Below are 14,304 nucleotides of genomic sequence, written 5' to 3'. Positions count from 1 at the left end.
GATCAGTGGTTAAATGTTGAAAAAAATTTAATAACATATACTACTTGCATTGTGAAACTGCCATTGCAAAATTTTAACTGAGAAAATTATTGCAGTTAAAGAGATCCGAACTAGCCAACTCCATCTTGCTTTTAACTTCCAATCTGTCCTTGTTCACTCCTGGGCATAGGCCAAGCTAACTTTGGGAGGAACTTGGTTTATAGTTTAACTTTGAAACAAACATGATAACAGCCCTTTCCCAAAACAAACCACTTTCCTGTCTGGGGATTAGACTGCCTTTGTAGGACTAACAAATTAGCCACAGGATTAGATATTATGGTTTAGGAATCATGCAGCTGGAGGCTACAAGATTCTGACCTTTTCTGAATTGCTTCTGGGGATAACCTCACTATTGTAATACCTAATATCACTGCTTGAGATATTTTGGAGACCCTTCACTTAATCAATCAGCTGGCACCATCCAGATTGATAAACCAGTGCATCCAGTCTTGTGACCCCCAGCCAGGAACTAACAGTGCAACATGACAGCTTAACAGCTTCTATTTCCTATGATTTCATCTCTGAACCCCCCAATCAGTACTCCTATTCACTGGTCCCCCCACCCACCAAATCATCCTTAAAAACTCTGATTCCCCAAATACTCTGGAAAACTGATTTGAGTAATAATAAAACTCTGGTCTCCCTAACAGTAGGCTCTGCATGAATAGCTTTCTCTATTGCAATTCCCCTGTCTTGATAAATTGGCTGTGTCTAAGCAGTGGGCAAGGTGAACCTGTTAGGCAGTTACAAGTCTGTGTTAGAATTGTTCTATGCATTTCAGATTCATCAGTTCACCTAATCCTCACAGCAATTCTACAACTAAGTGTACTTATCCATATTTTACAAAGGGTAAAAGATTAAGATTCAGATGTGAGGTAACTTCAAAAATATCTTCCCTGTTTCCACAGCATTAAATAAGTTTAAATTTGAAATACAGATCATATGGTGCAGTGCTTTTCAAATATTTTGGGGAGTGATTCACAGTAAGAAATATATTTTACATTGTGACCTATTTTATATATGTATATATATCTGAAAAAAGTTTCACAAAGAACAATTTGCTTTTACATAAATGATGTATTTGGATACTTTTCTAATCTATTTTTCTATTTTATTTACTTATTTTTTATGTTATAATCTCGGGCCACTGATAAGTCTCAACCACAAATTTTGATCACTTAATTATTTGACTATTTAATATTTTCTTCCAATTTCCCTGGAAATTGTAATTTTCCTAAAGGCAGATAGTACCATTCATTCTTACTTTCTCTCACTGTCAGACCTCAGTATATGTCTGTAATCTAATACAATTTAATTTTACCACTGAAAATTCATAATCTTAAAGAGTCTATATTTCCCAGAAAGAGTGAAAATAAGGGATAAAAGGTAGTGATACACAGGGGGAAGCAAGGCAACTTGTAATCATAGCTGTTAACTTTTCATTGAGAACTATCATTCTTCTGTATTTTATTCGGTTCTTTTCCACTGAATTGGTTTATTAGATGTTCAAAGCAAGAGAAACACCTAGCCACACCCTCCCCCTGGCTAACTTGTTGCCTTATAAAATGAACCTTGGTCCAGATACGTGCAGTTTGAACTCAAGAAAATCAGTTACAGAGAACACACATGAGATTAAGAAGAATATTTCTTCTATTACCTTGTAGTTAATTCAGACTTAAATTTCTATAGGGTAAATTCTGATTATTTTAATATTGTAAAAAGTATCTATCCCTTAATTCATATTTTCTTCTTGGAAGATGATGCCCATATGGATTTTATTTTTCCTTACATTTCTATCAACTTTAAATATGAAATGCTGTGTTTCTAAAGCTATAGATAAAATCCCTTTCTTTTATTGCTTGAAGGTACTCATATCTTATGTACAACCTCTATGTTAATCTTTGTGGACCCTTGGTATTACTACACATCAAAAAAAAAGTTAAAAAGTAAATACAGCATTAGGTGGAAAAATATATACTTCTATGATTCATTTTGGGTATCTTGAGAATCATATACAACTAAATGTCTACTTTCAAAACTATAAATATAATGAAATCCTTTAAAACCTAGCATATGCTGCTTCAAATGAGACTCAGTTTTGAACAGATGTCCCCTTAGACCTGTTATATTAAGACTAAAATTACTAAATCAGCATTAGATGTTTTTAAACTTAGAGCCATATTTGCCACTGATTTTTATTCAAAGCTCCCACAGGCGTCAGTGGAAGATCCATGCATGGAAAAATGGCATAATATGTATCCTAGTTTTATTTATTTCATATGTATACAGCAGTATAAAATAATTTATTACATTTACACTCATTTTACTTATGTATTATTATAGCATTCACAGTAACAAACACTATAGTTAAGATTGAAACTCATCTTTTGTTATAATACCCTGTTTTCACTCACAGATAACTGTCTCAAAAATGTGTTTAGAGCTGAAATTCCCTGCTTACTTTCAGCTCTAGCATGTATGAATGTATTGGAAGTCTGAGTTCCATCATTCAGAAATTTTTGAGTCTCATGTGAAATTTAATATTTTTTGAAAGATGAATGCAAGATTTTTATGCAACTCAAAAACATCTGGAGAGTAAAACTTCAAACTAAGCATGTGACAACTTTTCAAGAAATAAAAGCAATTTTTCTAATTTTACAAATACTTAAAAAATAACAGTGATTAGAAATACACGCATGCACACTAAAAGTATTAGAATTTTAGTCGTATTATTGCCTGCAATACTCTGGCGGCACCCATCTACCTGCATTCATACAGAATGCTATAATCTAAAACCTATGCCAAGATTTGAAGAAAAAAATACTCTACTGAACAGTTTCACAAATTACTATATAAGGATTTTGTCTGACTTAGCAGAGGGATGTTTCTTGAAGTACTAACAATATATAAAATAATTTTACTACTCCATGGTGTAAAAAATATGGAATTCCATTATTTTCTGTTTTTCCTTGTTAAAAAGGAACACAAAAGGATGTTAAGTGCAAAGCCTTTACCACTACAAAATTAGACTTGAAAAAGATAAAGAACTCAAGAATTTGTAATATGAAAAATATAAGATTTTCAGAAAAATCATCAAGTATACCAATATTTTAAGTATTTTTGAGTTCCTTGGGTATCAATAGCACACATAGAAACATGAGGGGGAAAAACACATGCAATGACAAATAACAGTGCTATGATCAGTCAATAACTTAAATACTTTTCTTGATCTTGCTGAACTTTTGCCACACTCTGCCTGAGTAATTGTTTTAAAGACTAACTGAGCTCCAGTAAATAATGTTTAGAAGGTAAAATGGTACAATTAACGTACAGTTGTTATAGATTATGTTGGGAATTGTGAGATTCTTTTTCCTCCTCTTATTGAAGAAGCAAGATAGCTTCTATAATACAGAGAATCTGATGGCAAATTACAACCCAATTAACAAATAAAACAATGAGAAATTAAAATATTTAAATATTCTACTATAGTTCTTAATTTGCAACGTTTGATAAAGGCAGTGCATTTAATATCTTTAAAAAATAAAATACACATATTTCCTTAATATTTGCCAAGAAAAGATGATACATATATCATTGACACTATTATATCTGTGAAGTAATTCTGATGTGATATTTAAATTTGATTTAAGATGATTTCATCAAACTATGTTCACACGTTAAAAATTAGAATTCTACATGTGGATGAAATATTTTCTAAACATTGTCTTTTGACATACCTTTGAAACATTAAGACACTGTTTCCACAGGAAATTTTTTTTGACTTTGACTGCTCTAAAACTAACCATGTTAACAAGGAGTAAATGACATGATTATTTTTTTCTGAAATAATTTATTGACGAAATACTGTCTAATACGATGGGTATTATTCTTTGATGTATATAAAATTATGTAAGATTGGATATTAGAATGACCAGATTAAATAGAAAACCTATTCTAAAATTCCTTGATATATTAATCTAGTAAATGCTTAATTAGAAACCTTCATTATTTGTTGGTTGCACTTTCCATTTTATAGTCCCCCTCATTGGAAGAAAACATTTTAACCAACTTACAAGAATCATATCCTTACTCTGTTGTAACTTCTAATTTACTTTGGATGCAACAGATAAGTTGATTAAAGACCTAATAATTTAGCATTTTATCCTTAAACAACTCTATTTGTCCCGCAAATTAGGAAGAAGTTCTGGTTTTGGTTTTGTAGATTGATGATAACTAAAATGTAAGTTAGTATAACTAGTTACTAGGATATATGAAAATAACTAATACACAAATATATAACAAAAAAGTTGGTTTAAGGGAGATTATATACAATGATATAAAAGGTTAAATAATTAAAGAAAATGTCTTTGAAGTAAATGACTTAATATAATTACTATACATGAAGTGAGTATAATCTTATTTTCAATGCATGCAGTAAGGAAGATGGATGTGGATATTCACCCATGATTGCAAAATGATGCATGAAACATTTTAATTAAAGCAGAGTGACTCAACAAGAAAATCATTTTCTTGTTAAAAAAAAGAATTGGAACAAACAGACTTTTTTCCAGTTAAATTATGTATAAACATTTCCTTACTAAAATAGTCTATCATTCAAAATATTAATGTAGTAATGCCAAAGTTTAAGAAAATGTTACTGCTGCACTTAGTGAATTTATGTGCTTTTTGTATTACATATGATCTGTTAGCTTCATATATGTTTAAAGAGACTTCAAAAGGCTGGAACATTACATACATTATTTTGATATATGAACTGATTGGAATATGATATATTAATATCTAATTTGATAACAGTCAAATGAGTGATACCAATATATCACTCTAAATGTACATATCAGGACCTAAGTGTGTGTGTGTGTGTGTGTGTGTGTATATATGTATTTTAAAGTTAAATCTAGGGAGAAATTTCCACTTAAGTTACATAAAATTTGATGAAGAACATTAGTCAAATGTTAAGTTTTAGTCTATTCTTTAATAACACAGTGCAGCTCAAACTGTCATTGAATATAAGATCAGTTAAAAATTAAGGAAAGTATTTCAAAACAGGTTTCTAATTTGAACTGGGCAAACATTTTGATATAATGTTGAAGCTTTGATATAATGTTTTGATATCATATTTTAGAGGGTGAGGGGAGCTGTGACAATTCTGTTTTTTGCTTGAAAGATTATCTTATATTCTCTGATTTTTTTCCTCTCTCGATTGTGTTCTAACAAGGCATACACAACAGTAGAAAAAATATATAAAAGAAAGGAAAGTGCGTCTTACTAAATTTAATAATTAATATTGTTGACATAAAAGTAAAAGGCAAGCTTAACTTTTGAAGGCTGACTCATGAAGAATTTTTTCATTAATCAAACACTGACTACATTTAAGCTATAAAATTTTCACATGGAATACTGAAACAATAATGTACCATGATTCTATCTCTAAATTTATTTTAAATTTAGAGCTCTTTCATATTTTATAGTTATCCTTTACCAGTTCAGATGTTTCTATATCTCTATATATTCATATAGAATTATAGATTTTATATTCATGTGTAATTAAGTCACAAAACTATGTAAAATAAAATTCTGTGTGAGTGATATGACTGATGACTTCTTAAAATAGTAATCTTCAATTACATATTTTACACCACAAAATGTACAGACACCCAGTTTTTTTCTAACAACAAATACAGGTGAATTTATCGATTCTTTATAAAAGCTTTAAGTGATTCTAAGTTCAAAGCCATAGAAATAGAATCAGACTTATGCAGATTGTTAGATAGTTTGATAGTACATAGTCAGTGCTCTGTCTGATAACATCAATAGCTACATCTTTGGCATTGAAAATTCAATATGAGTTTTTGACAAAATTTTGTAGCTTAGAGCATCATTTTCTTTTAAACAAGGAAAAACAGGGTTGAGTAAGGTATGAAAATTGGGAGAAAACTATTAATGATTTTTCTTAGTAGGTTTGTCTTTGGGACCCTGAATTACCTTTTATTTTATTGTATGATGTGGACTGTATGCATCCATTTAAAAACCAACTGAGTTGTACCACATTTTAGGAAAATTATATAATATAATATATATATTTTATATTTATTTAGAAGCTTTGAAATAGTACAGTAAACACTTTGCAACACGGTGTATAAACTACAGAATGTCTTTGATATTTTGTGGGTCTTCAGAATACAACATTTTTTATAACCCACAGGTGAAAAGAACATAATCACAATTTCTCTTGTAAAGTTGGAATAGTTTGGGGAACACTTGATCACACAAAAATAATATAAAACAGTCAAGTTTAAAACAGTGATATTGCATTTATAATGCACAAATTTCCTTTATCTTTATGACTGGCTTCTCGTGTGAATATAAACATCTAAAGGGCTCAGTGACATTTGGAGAGAGAAAGATAGATAGTGCTGTAAACAGGCACACACTGATCGGGGAGGCAAAATCTGTTGCCTCTAAAGTTTCTACAGTTCTGCACATTTCAACTCATTTCTCAGGCCTGCTGAGAGCAATTAGGTCCTATAATTGGCCATGATGACTCCAACCGAAATCTAATACTCAGTTACACATGACTAACTGGATGGCCAAGATAATGAAGTTGAAAAGTTGATGCTTTTGTTGGTCGACTTTGTGCAAATCATGCTGCTTCAGGTAAGTCCTGTAGAATTGACTAGCATATCCTTTTCCGTGCTGTGAAAAAGAAAGAAAAATACTCTAAGAAAAAGAGGTTGACTTTTGGAGTTTAGAATTACACATTATTGTAAAAGAAAGAATACAGTTAGAAACTAGTTGTACCCTCATACCAAACACATGTAGTGTCAAACTTTTTCACTGCTAGTAGTCACAGCCATTCTGTTGTTTGGTTTTCTGAGAATGATAATTTTGATATTCTTATAAATTAGTTTTGCATGGGAAATGTACATTTTATATACCAAAGATGAAATTTGTGAAGATTAACTTTTTAAAGTTATCTACATAAAACAATCCCTACACTTCACTATTTATGCACAGAGTATAGAAAAAAATGTGTGGCCCTTACATTTCTAGAAAAAGTTTCTAGCAAAATCTATAAATAACTTGTTTTATATTTAATTTCATAAACTATAAATTATACATATTAAACCAATATTTATTATGGAAAACTGTACCAGAAAGTGTTTATGTAATTAAATAATTTAAAGATGACTCACATTTTCTAGGTTTATTTAATCTCATTTATAAAATTTTAAAACCAAGTATTTTTATGGCCCATACATTTTTTTAAAGTATTCTTACTATGAGAATCCATTTTCTCATAAAGGAATTAATAAAGGCAAAGGGGAGAAAGATATTATCAAATTTGCTCTAGTTGTATAAAATATATTAAATTACAAAGCAGAATGCCCAGATTTGATTGCCCAGATTTCATAATTTTAAGTATTTTGTTTATTTGTAATGATAAATAATATTTCTTCCCTTATCCATAAACTTTGTAATATTTGACCATAAGCACAATGAGAGCAGAAGTTGTATCATATCTATCCGTATATGGCACATAACAGACATATAACAAAAATGTGTTGAAAATAAAGCTAGTTGAATTTAGATTAAATTTTCATATATCTCATTAAAAGTTACAAAGTACATTAAATAGCAAAGCAATTATTTTAATCTCATAAATGGTTGCTTTTTTTAAACAAAGATAAGAACACATTGATCTTCTCAACCTTATTCTCTGGTATTTCAACTCATTTCAAGACTATCTAATTATCTATTTATCCTAATTTATTTTTCCTCAAAAGCTCAGTTTCTGACCATGAAACAGTTCTTTACTAGTTCACCATTTAGCAGGCACATCAACTAAAACCATAGCAGTCGGCCGGATGTGGTGGCTGTCGTCTGTAATCCCAGCAATTTGGAAGTCCGAGTTGGGTGGGTCACCTGAGGTCAGGAGTTTGAAACCAGCCTGGCCAACATGGTGAATCCCTGTCTCTACTAAAAGTACAAAATATTAGCCTGGCGTGGTGGTGGGTGCCTATAATCCCAGCTACTTGGGAGGCTGAGGCAGGAGAATTGCTTGAACCCAGGAGGCAGAGGTTGCAGTGAGCTGAGATCATGCCATTGCATTCCAGCCTGTGAGACAAGAGTGAAACTCCATCTCAAAAAAAAAAAAAAAAAAACATAGTAGTCAGGCACCATCATCAACAGAAATGAAAGTGAAAATAAGTATCTACATGTATTGTGTAGTATAATAACTAGTAATGAAAGTAATCAGAACATATTTTGTAATGTATGATATCCAGAAGTATAAAACGAATTCGATACAATATATGGTAGTCATTATAACCAGGTATAATATTCCAGAGAATATTCTACAAGTAAACGGAATTATTATTTTAATAGAATGAAATCCTATTTTTCTGTGTCCTTGAGTTCAAACTGTTTCATGAGAAACTTATATGTGAAATAATTCAAACAAATTTGTTTACACCAATCAGAATTGAAAATTATACAATAAATTAGAATAGTGAAACCTTAGAAGTCCAAGTTTATAAAACGAATCAGAGCAAATCATTACGGTCACCAAATAATTTGTCGTCTAAACTGGACCCACTGGTGAGTGAAAAGAAACACTATTATTAATTACAAAAGATTTTGTGCTTTCTGGACAACCCAGGAAAATATTGTCACCTACAAATAATATTACTCCTTTCAAAATAAGCTGGGTTGGGGCCTTTCCTGTTAATAGTAAAAATCAGAAAATGCTGATTTAGAGGAAACATTCTTTTCTTAGTTCAAGAACAAAAGAAACTCAGGAGTGACCTATAGTCAACCTATAAACTAATTCATTATGTCAAAAAACTAATATACTGAAAAACTACATTTTAGTATAAATTCAGAAAGTAGTCAACATAGCATATGTTTAGAGTAATAAAACATCATTTCTAGTTCTTATGGCTTAAAAGCCATTAACATAAATATTATGTGTTCACTTGATTTAGTTAGGATACAAACAGAAATTGTTTCTTTTTAATAAAAGAAATTATTAAAATGGTTCACAGTTTTAAGAACACAGAAGCTTAACACACATTATACTCAATATCTTAAATATAAACATAAACTTAAACGACATCTTTTAATTGCTGCTTAGAGTTACGTGTTTTCTTTTTTAAAGTTCACCTATTGTACTTGTTGTCTGAATAATATAATCACCTATTATTAAATTTACTTCCTCCCACCTACGTGTTAATTCAGTAATGCAGATTTGGATAGGACAAATATAAGATCTGAACTTAGATCTGATCTAAGTTCCGAAGGTCAGAATTAATTAGATTGAGGAAGGAAGATTTCCTCCATGTTAGAAGAAGCTAATCTTACATTTATGAAGAGTTATCCCTCAGTGTCTGTGAGGGCGTGTTTCCAGGTTGCCCCCAAAATCGAAGGATGCTCAAATCCCTTATGGCCTGTAGTGTATGCATATATCCTATGCATGTCCTCCTAAATATGTTAAATTATCTTCAGGTTACTTACAACATCTAATATAATGCCTAACACCAGGCACATCCCTTCATTCACATAAATTCAAGGCAGTACTCTGTGCATGGCAAATTCAAGTTTTGCTTTTTGAAACTTTGTTGGACTTTTTTCCAAATATTTTTAATCCACAGTTGATTGAATCCACAGACAAGGAGCCCAAGGATACAGAGGAGCCAAAAATCCTGCCAACCTAGAAATCGTTTATACTATTACTAAAGTTTTAGTCACATCCGCTTTATTTCAAACCTTCTACGGGTTGAGTTTAAACACTGAATAACTGTTATTCTTGGCTGGGCACGGTGGCTCAGGCCTGTAGTTCCAACAATTTGGGAGGTCGAGGCGAGCGGATCACTTGAGCCCAGGAGTTTGAGACCAGCCTGACCAACATGTCGAAAGCCCATCTCTACTAGAAATACAAAAGTTAGCAGGGTTTAGTGGCACAGGCCTGTAATCCCAGCTACCTCGGAGGCTGAGGAACAAGAATTGCTTGAATCTGTGAAGTGGAGGTTGCAATGAACTGAGATCCTGCCACTGCACTCCAGCCTAGGAGACAGAGCAAGGCTCTGCCTCAAAAAACAAACAAAACTTATTATTCTTTTAGGGTTGTATGGGCTAATGTTGGACAAGTAGCAAGCAAATATTATCTGACCCTCCCCACAAAAAAAAACATTAATTGATGACATTTTAGAGCCAGTAGCAGGACAATTATTCCAGTGTTAAGTAATATGGCTATATATTTGCTGATGCATTTTAGGTTTGACAGAATGAGTCAAATACACAGAGAATCTCTATGCTTTCTAATATATTCTATGTATGTTTTGGAATTATCAAAGCATGCTTGGAGAATTTCTTTTTCTTTTCATTTCACAAAAGCATTTTTTTCTCGTGATGCATCAGCATGTAGGGAATTGATCACTTGATAGGTAGGGAGGTTTTATTTTCAATCAAATGAAATCAGAAGTAATAGGAAAAGGACTGTGTTCCTTCTTAATTTTATTCATTCAGTGCTTTTATTCTTCACAGTGAGTCATAAATGCTAGATTAAGACACTTATCTTAATATCTAAACCATAGGTGAAAATGTATCCTTAATGGAAAAGAGATTCTCAAGTATCTACCTTCTGGTAACTTAGCATAGATATAATTTTTAATAAAAGTTCCATGGTGTATATTTTTCTTTATATTGTGGAATCCTATTTTTGCCTTTTATAATTTGCAACTGAATTAAAGCTATGAGAAAAATTAAATACTTAAACAAATTAAAATTTTAAGGTATTAAATTGACTAATGACTTAAGACAAATGACTGTCACATGTATGTTGCAGAAATAATTGTAAAATGGTCAGTACTGATATACGGTTCATTGCATGTAATTGCCTGGTAAAAATTATTTTATATTATACATTAAAATAACAATTTAATAAATTGAATATTCACATGGTCAAACTTGCAAAAGAGGAAAGAAAATACCCTTTATACTTTATGATTGTATAAACCACAGAAACTAAAGCAATACATTAAGTTTATGAAATAATCTATTTCTGCAATTTAAAGAAAGGACACCCTTCGAATATCTCTGATGCCTGAGACTCTCCACTACAGTGAAAAATTTCCAGAGGCTGAGATCAGTAACCTACTCCAGAGCTTATTCAAGTGTTCAATAAGCCTCATCATCAGGACACTTCTTTACATATAAATGCATCTAGCGTACAAGAACTTGAACAAATTACTCCCTGTGGAAGTCAGAAATATCTGCTCTCTGCTCTATGTAAAAGCACATCACACACTTCAGGACAGTTTTAAAGTGAGCCTCCATCAGAAATTTGTACAGTTAATCCATTTTTTTAACTTTCCTCTGTCTTATTCTTGAGCCACGTTTAATGGTTCCCTTTAAAATCTTTTTGAATTTTTTTTTCAGTTTAACCTTATATCCAGAAATGAGCACAGTAGTGTTAACTATTAACAGAGGGTAACTGCTTGATTTTTCATTTGCCTTCCATTTGAACGCTCATATTTGCTTTTATTTTTGAAAATATAGTTGTGTATTGTTTGGATTTTAAATCATATCTTTCTCTCCCCAGAAATTATGAATAAATTCTAAATTTAAATATATATATTTATATATTTATTTATATGTGTAAATATATACATATCTAAATGGAAAAGTTAAAAATGATTACTGTGTTTTTAGATATGTTCCTCAAATCAATTCAAATAATATTCAAAGTGTTTTGTCTATAAGGAGTTAATATACTATCACTAGTTTTTGTCATAGTTAAAAGCACTCTTCATTCATATAATTAATTAGAAGTAAGTATGATTAAATCAAACAAAATTGAGTTACTATAATTGCATCTATTCTCTTAATAATATGAGAGGTAGTTGACACAGTTGCAGCAGTCCACTGGGTAGATATTTCCTGGTGAAACAGTTGTAAATGTACTATTGCCTTGTGAGAAGGTAGTTCTCATGTGTAAATAATAAATATATATATAATCTTGTGTATATATATATTTATATTTATTATATATAATAATATATTATTCTATAGTATTATATAAATATATATTATTATATATTTACACATATATACACAAGATTATATATAATATATAAATATATGTAAACAAATATAAATATATATTATATATAAATATATGTAAATAAATATAAATAAATAACTTATTTATTTATATTTATAGATAATAAAACCGGTTTATTTATTTATTTTTGAGACACAGTCTTGCTCTGGTGTGCAGTGGTGTGATCCTGGCTCACTGCAACCTCAGCTTCCCAGGTTCAGGCGATTCTTCTGTCTCAGACTACCAAGTAGCTGGGATTACAGTTGCGCACCACCACGCCAGGCTAATTTTTGTAGTTTTAGTGGAGATGGGGTTTCACCATGTTGGCCCAGGCTGGTCTCGAACTTCTGGCCTCAAATGATCTGCTCACCTTGGCCTCCCAAAGTCCTGGGATTATAGGCATGAGCCACTGTGCCTTGCCAAACTACGGTTCTTAATTTTAATTCATAAGGTTCATACTATCCTAGACTAAATTTGCTTTTTTCCTTTCATCAGACAGAATTCTTTAATGCTTTTTTATTCTATTTTGACAGAGATAAGGGATTATAGAACATAGGTGGAAAACAGGAGTTTGGAGATGGTAGTATTATAATATGTACTATATGTAAACCTTATTAGTCTTTTAGAAAGCAAATCTTGTAAAATAAATGACTCAAACAAAGCTTTAGACCATTAATGTGAGAAATACATAGTAAAGGCAGGTATTTATTTTTATTTTAATTTATGTGTATATTGAATACTTACAACATAGTTTGCAATTAATAGTTATTAAATTAAAATTTAAATCCAGGGATATTTAAAAATAAGAAATTGGCAAACAATTTTGTGAAACAGAAATATACATCAATGAATGAATAAAATGTATAATTTCAAATAGAAGAGAGAAGCATGTTGAGCATAATAATTGTCTCATAGACATTCTCGTTCTAGCAACCCTGGCACCCTTAAATAGTTGGCCATCTCTCCTAAAATTCTAATGTTACCATTGTGAAAGAGACTATTTACAACTTCAAGCTATGAATTAGAAATGGATCCATCCTAATTTTCTCACCTAGCAGAGTGTGGGCAATGAATAAATTTATTTCATTATCTGGGAGATACCTTCCAAATCAAGTAGAGCTGATATACTGTGAACGGCCCTAAGTTTACTACCAAGAGAATTTCAGAAATTAGTATTGATCAGTGCTTATTTTTAAACCAAATTTCATTGCTATGCAAAAGACTTAGCAGCTTTAAAAATAGGAGCTTTTATTTGTCCAAAAGTGTACTCCACAAATACAATGGTATACAATTACCCTCACATAGCTTTGTATGACAAAGTGAATCCATTGAAACATTACAGATAGTTTTTCTAGATGGAAGATCAGTAGGCACTGAGAAATTTCTATGTATGTGTGTGTGCATGCATATATGTGTATGTGTAAATCAAAACTACCTTCTCATAAGGCAACAGTACATTTACAACTGTTTCACCAGGAAATATCTTTCCAGTGGATTACTGCAACTATGTCAACTACCTCTCATATTATTAAGAGAATAGATGAAGTTATAGTAACTCAATTTTGTTTGATTTAATAATACTTCTAATTAATTATATGAATGAAGTGTGCTTTCAACTATGACAAAAACTAGTGATAGTGTATTAGCTCCTATAGACAAAACATTTGAATATTATTATTTGAATTGATTTGAGGAAGATATCTAAAAACACAGAGTAATCATTTTTAACTTTTCCATTTAGATACAAGAATTGTCAGTATTCTAAAGATCTATTTTTGAAACTCTAAAAAATTAAACTTTTAAATTAAAATATTTGTTTAAAAAAAGCCAAGACAATGTACTAGCATAGAATTTTGTAAAATGTTCTTGAACTTAGTTCAAGTTTCTCTAAAAATGTGAAAAATTATGTTTTAGAAGCGTAATAAATTTTCCCTTAGGAGAAAAATAACGGGATATGACCCTAACCTGGGCACGTTGGCCACCATACCAGGCTCTATTTGACAAACAGAACACCATTGCCCAATTAGTATCTCAAAGTAAAGTTTGGAGACTGAATTATTTTTCAGATGTTCTGACCCTATGCTGGTGTACATTTAGGAAATTTAAATATAACATATCTTTCTCTGCATGTTTATAATATCACT

At 31.0% G+C, this 14,304-nt stretch overlaps 1 protein-coding gene across 2 annotated transcripts in view; it reads right to left on the bottom strand.

Moving 5' to 3' along the window:
* The window catches only part of PCDH10 (protocadherin 10), a 58,870-nt gene that overhangs the window by 11,689 nt on the left and 32,877 nt on the right, over positions 1–14,304 (bottom strand). Inside the window, exon 5 of one of the 2 annotated variants that reach the window (XM_001134989.5) lies at positions 130–6,753. The exons of the other annotated variant lie outside the window; for it this stretch is intronic. Coding sequence (XP_001134989.1) covers positions 6,734–6,753 — 20 coding nt within the window. The 3' untranslated portion in view covers positions 130–6,733. Of the gene's footprint in view, positions 1–129; positions 6,754–14,304 lie in introns of those variants that run through there. 2 annotated transcript variants of the gene reach the window in all.

This window comes from Pan troglodytes, chromosome 3 (assembly GCF_028858775.2).
Source record: "Pan troglodytes isolate AG18354 chromosome 3, NHGRI_mPanTro3-v2.0_pri, whole genome shotgun sequence".
NCBI classification, from domain to species: domain Eukaryota; kingdom Metazoa; phylum Chordata; class Mammalia; order Primates; family Hominidae; genus Pan; species Pan troglodytes.
This window is presented reverse-complemented; position numbering and strand designations above follow the sequence as displayed.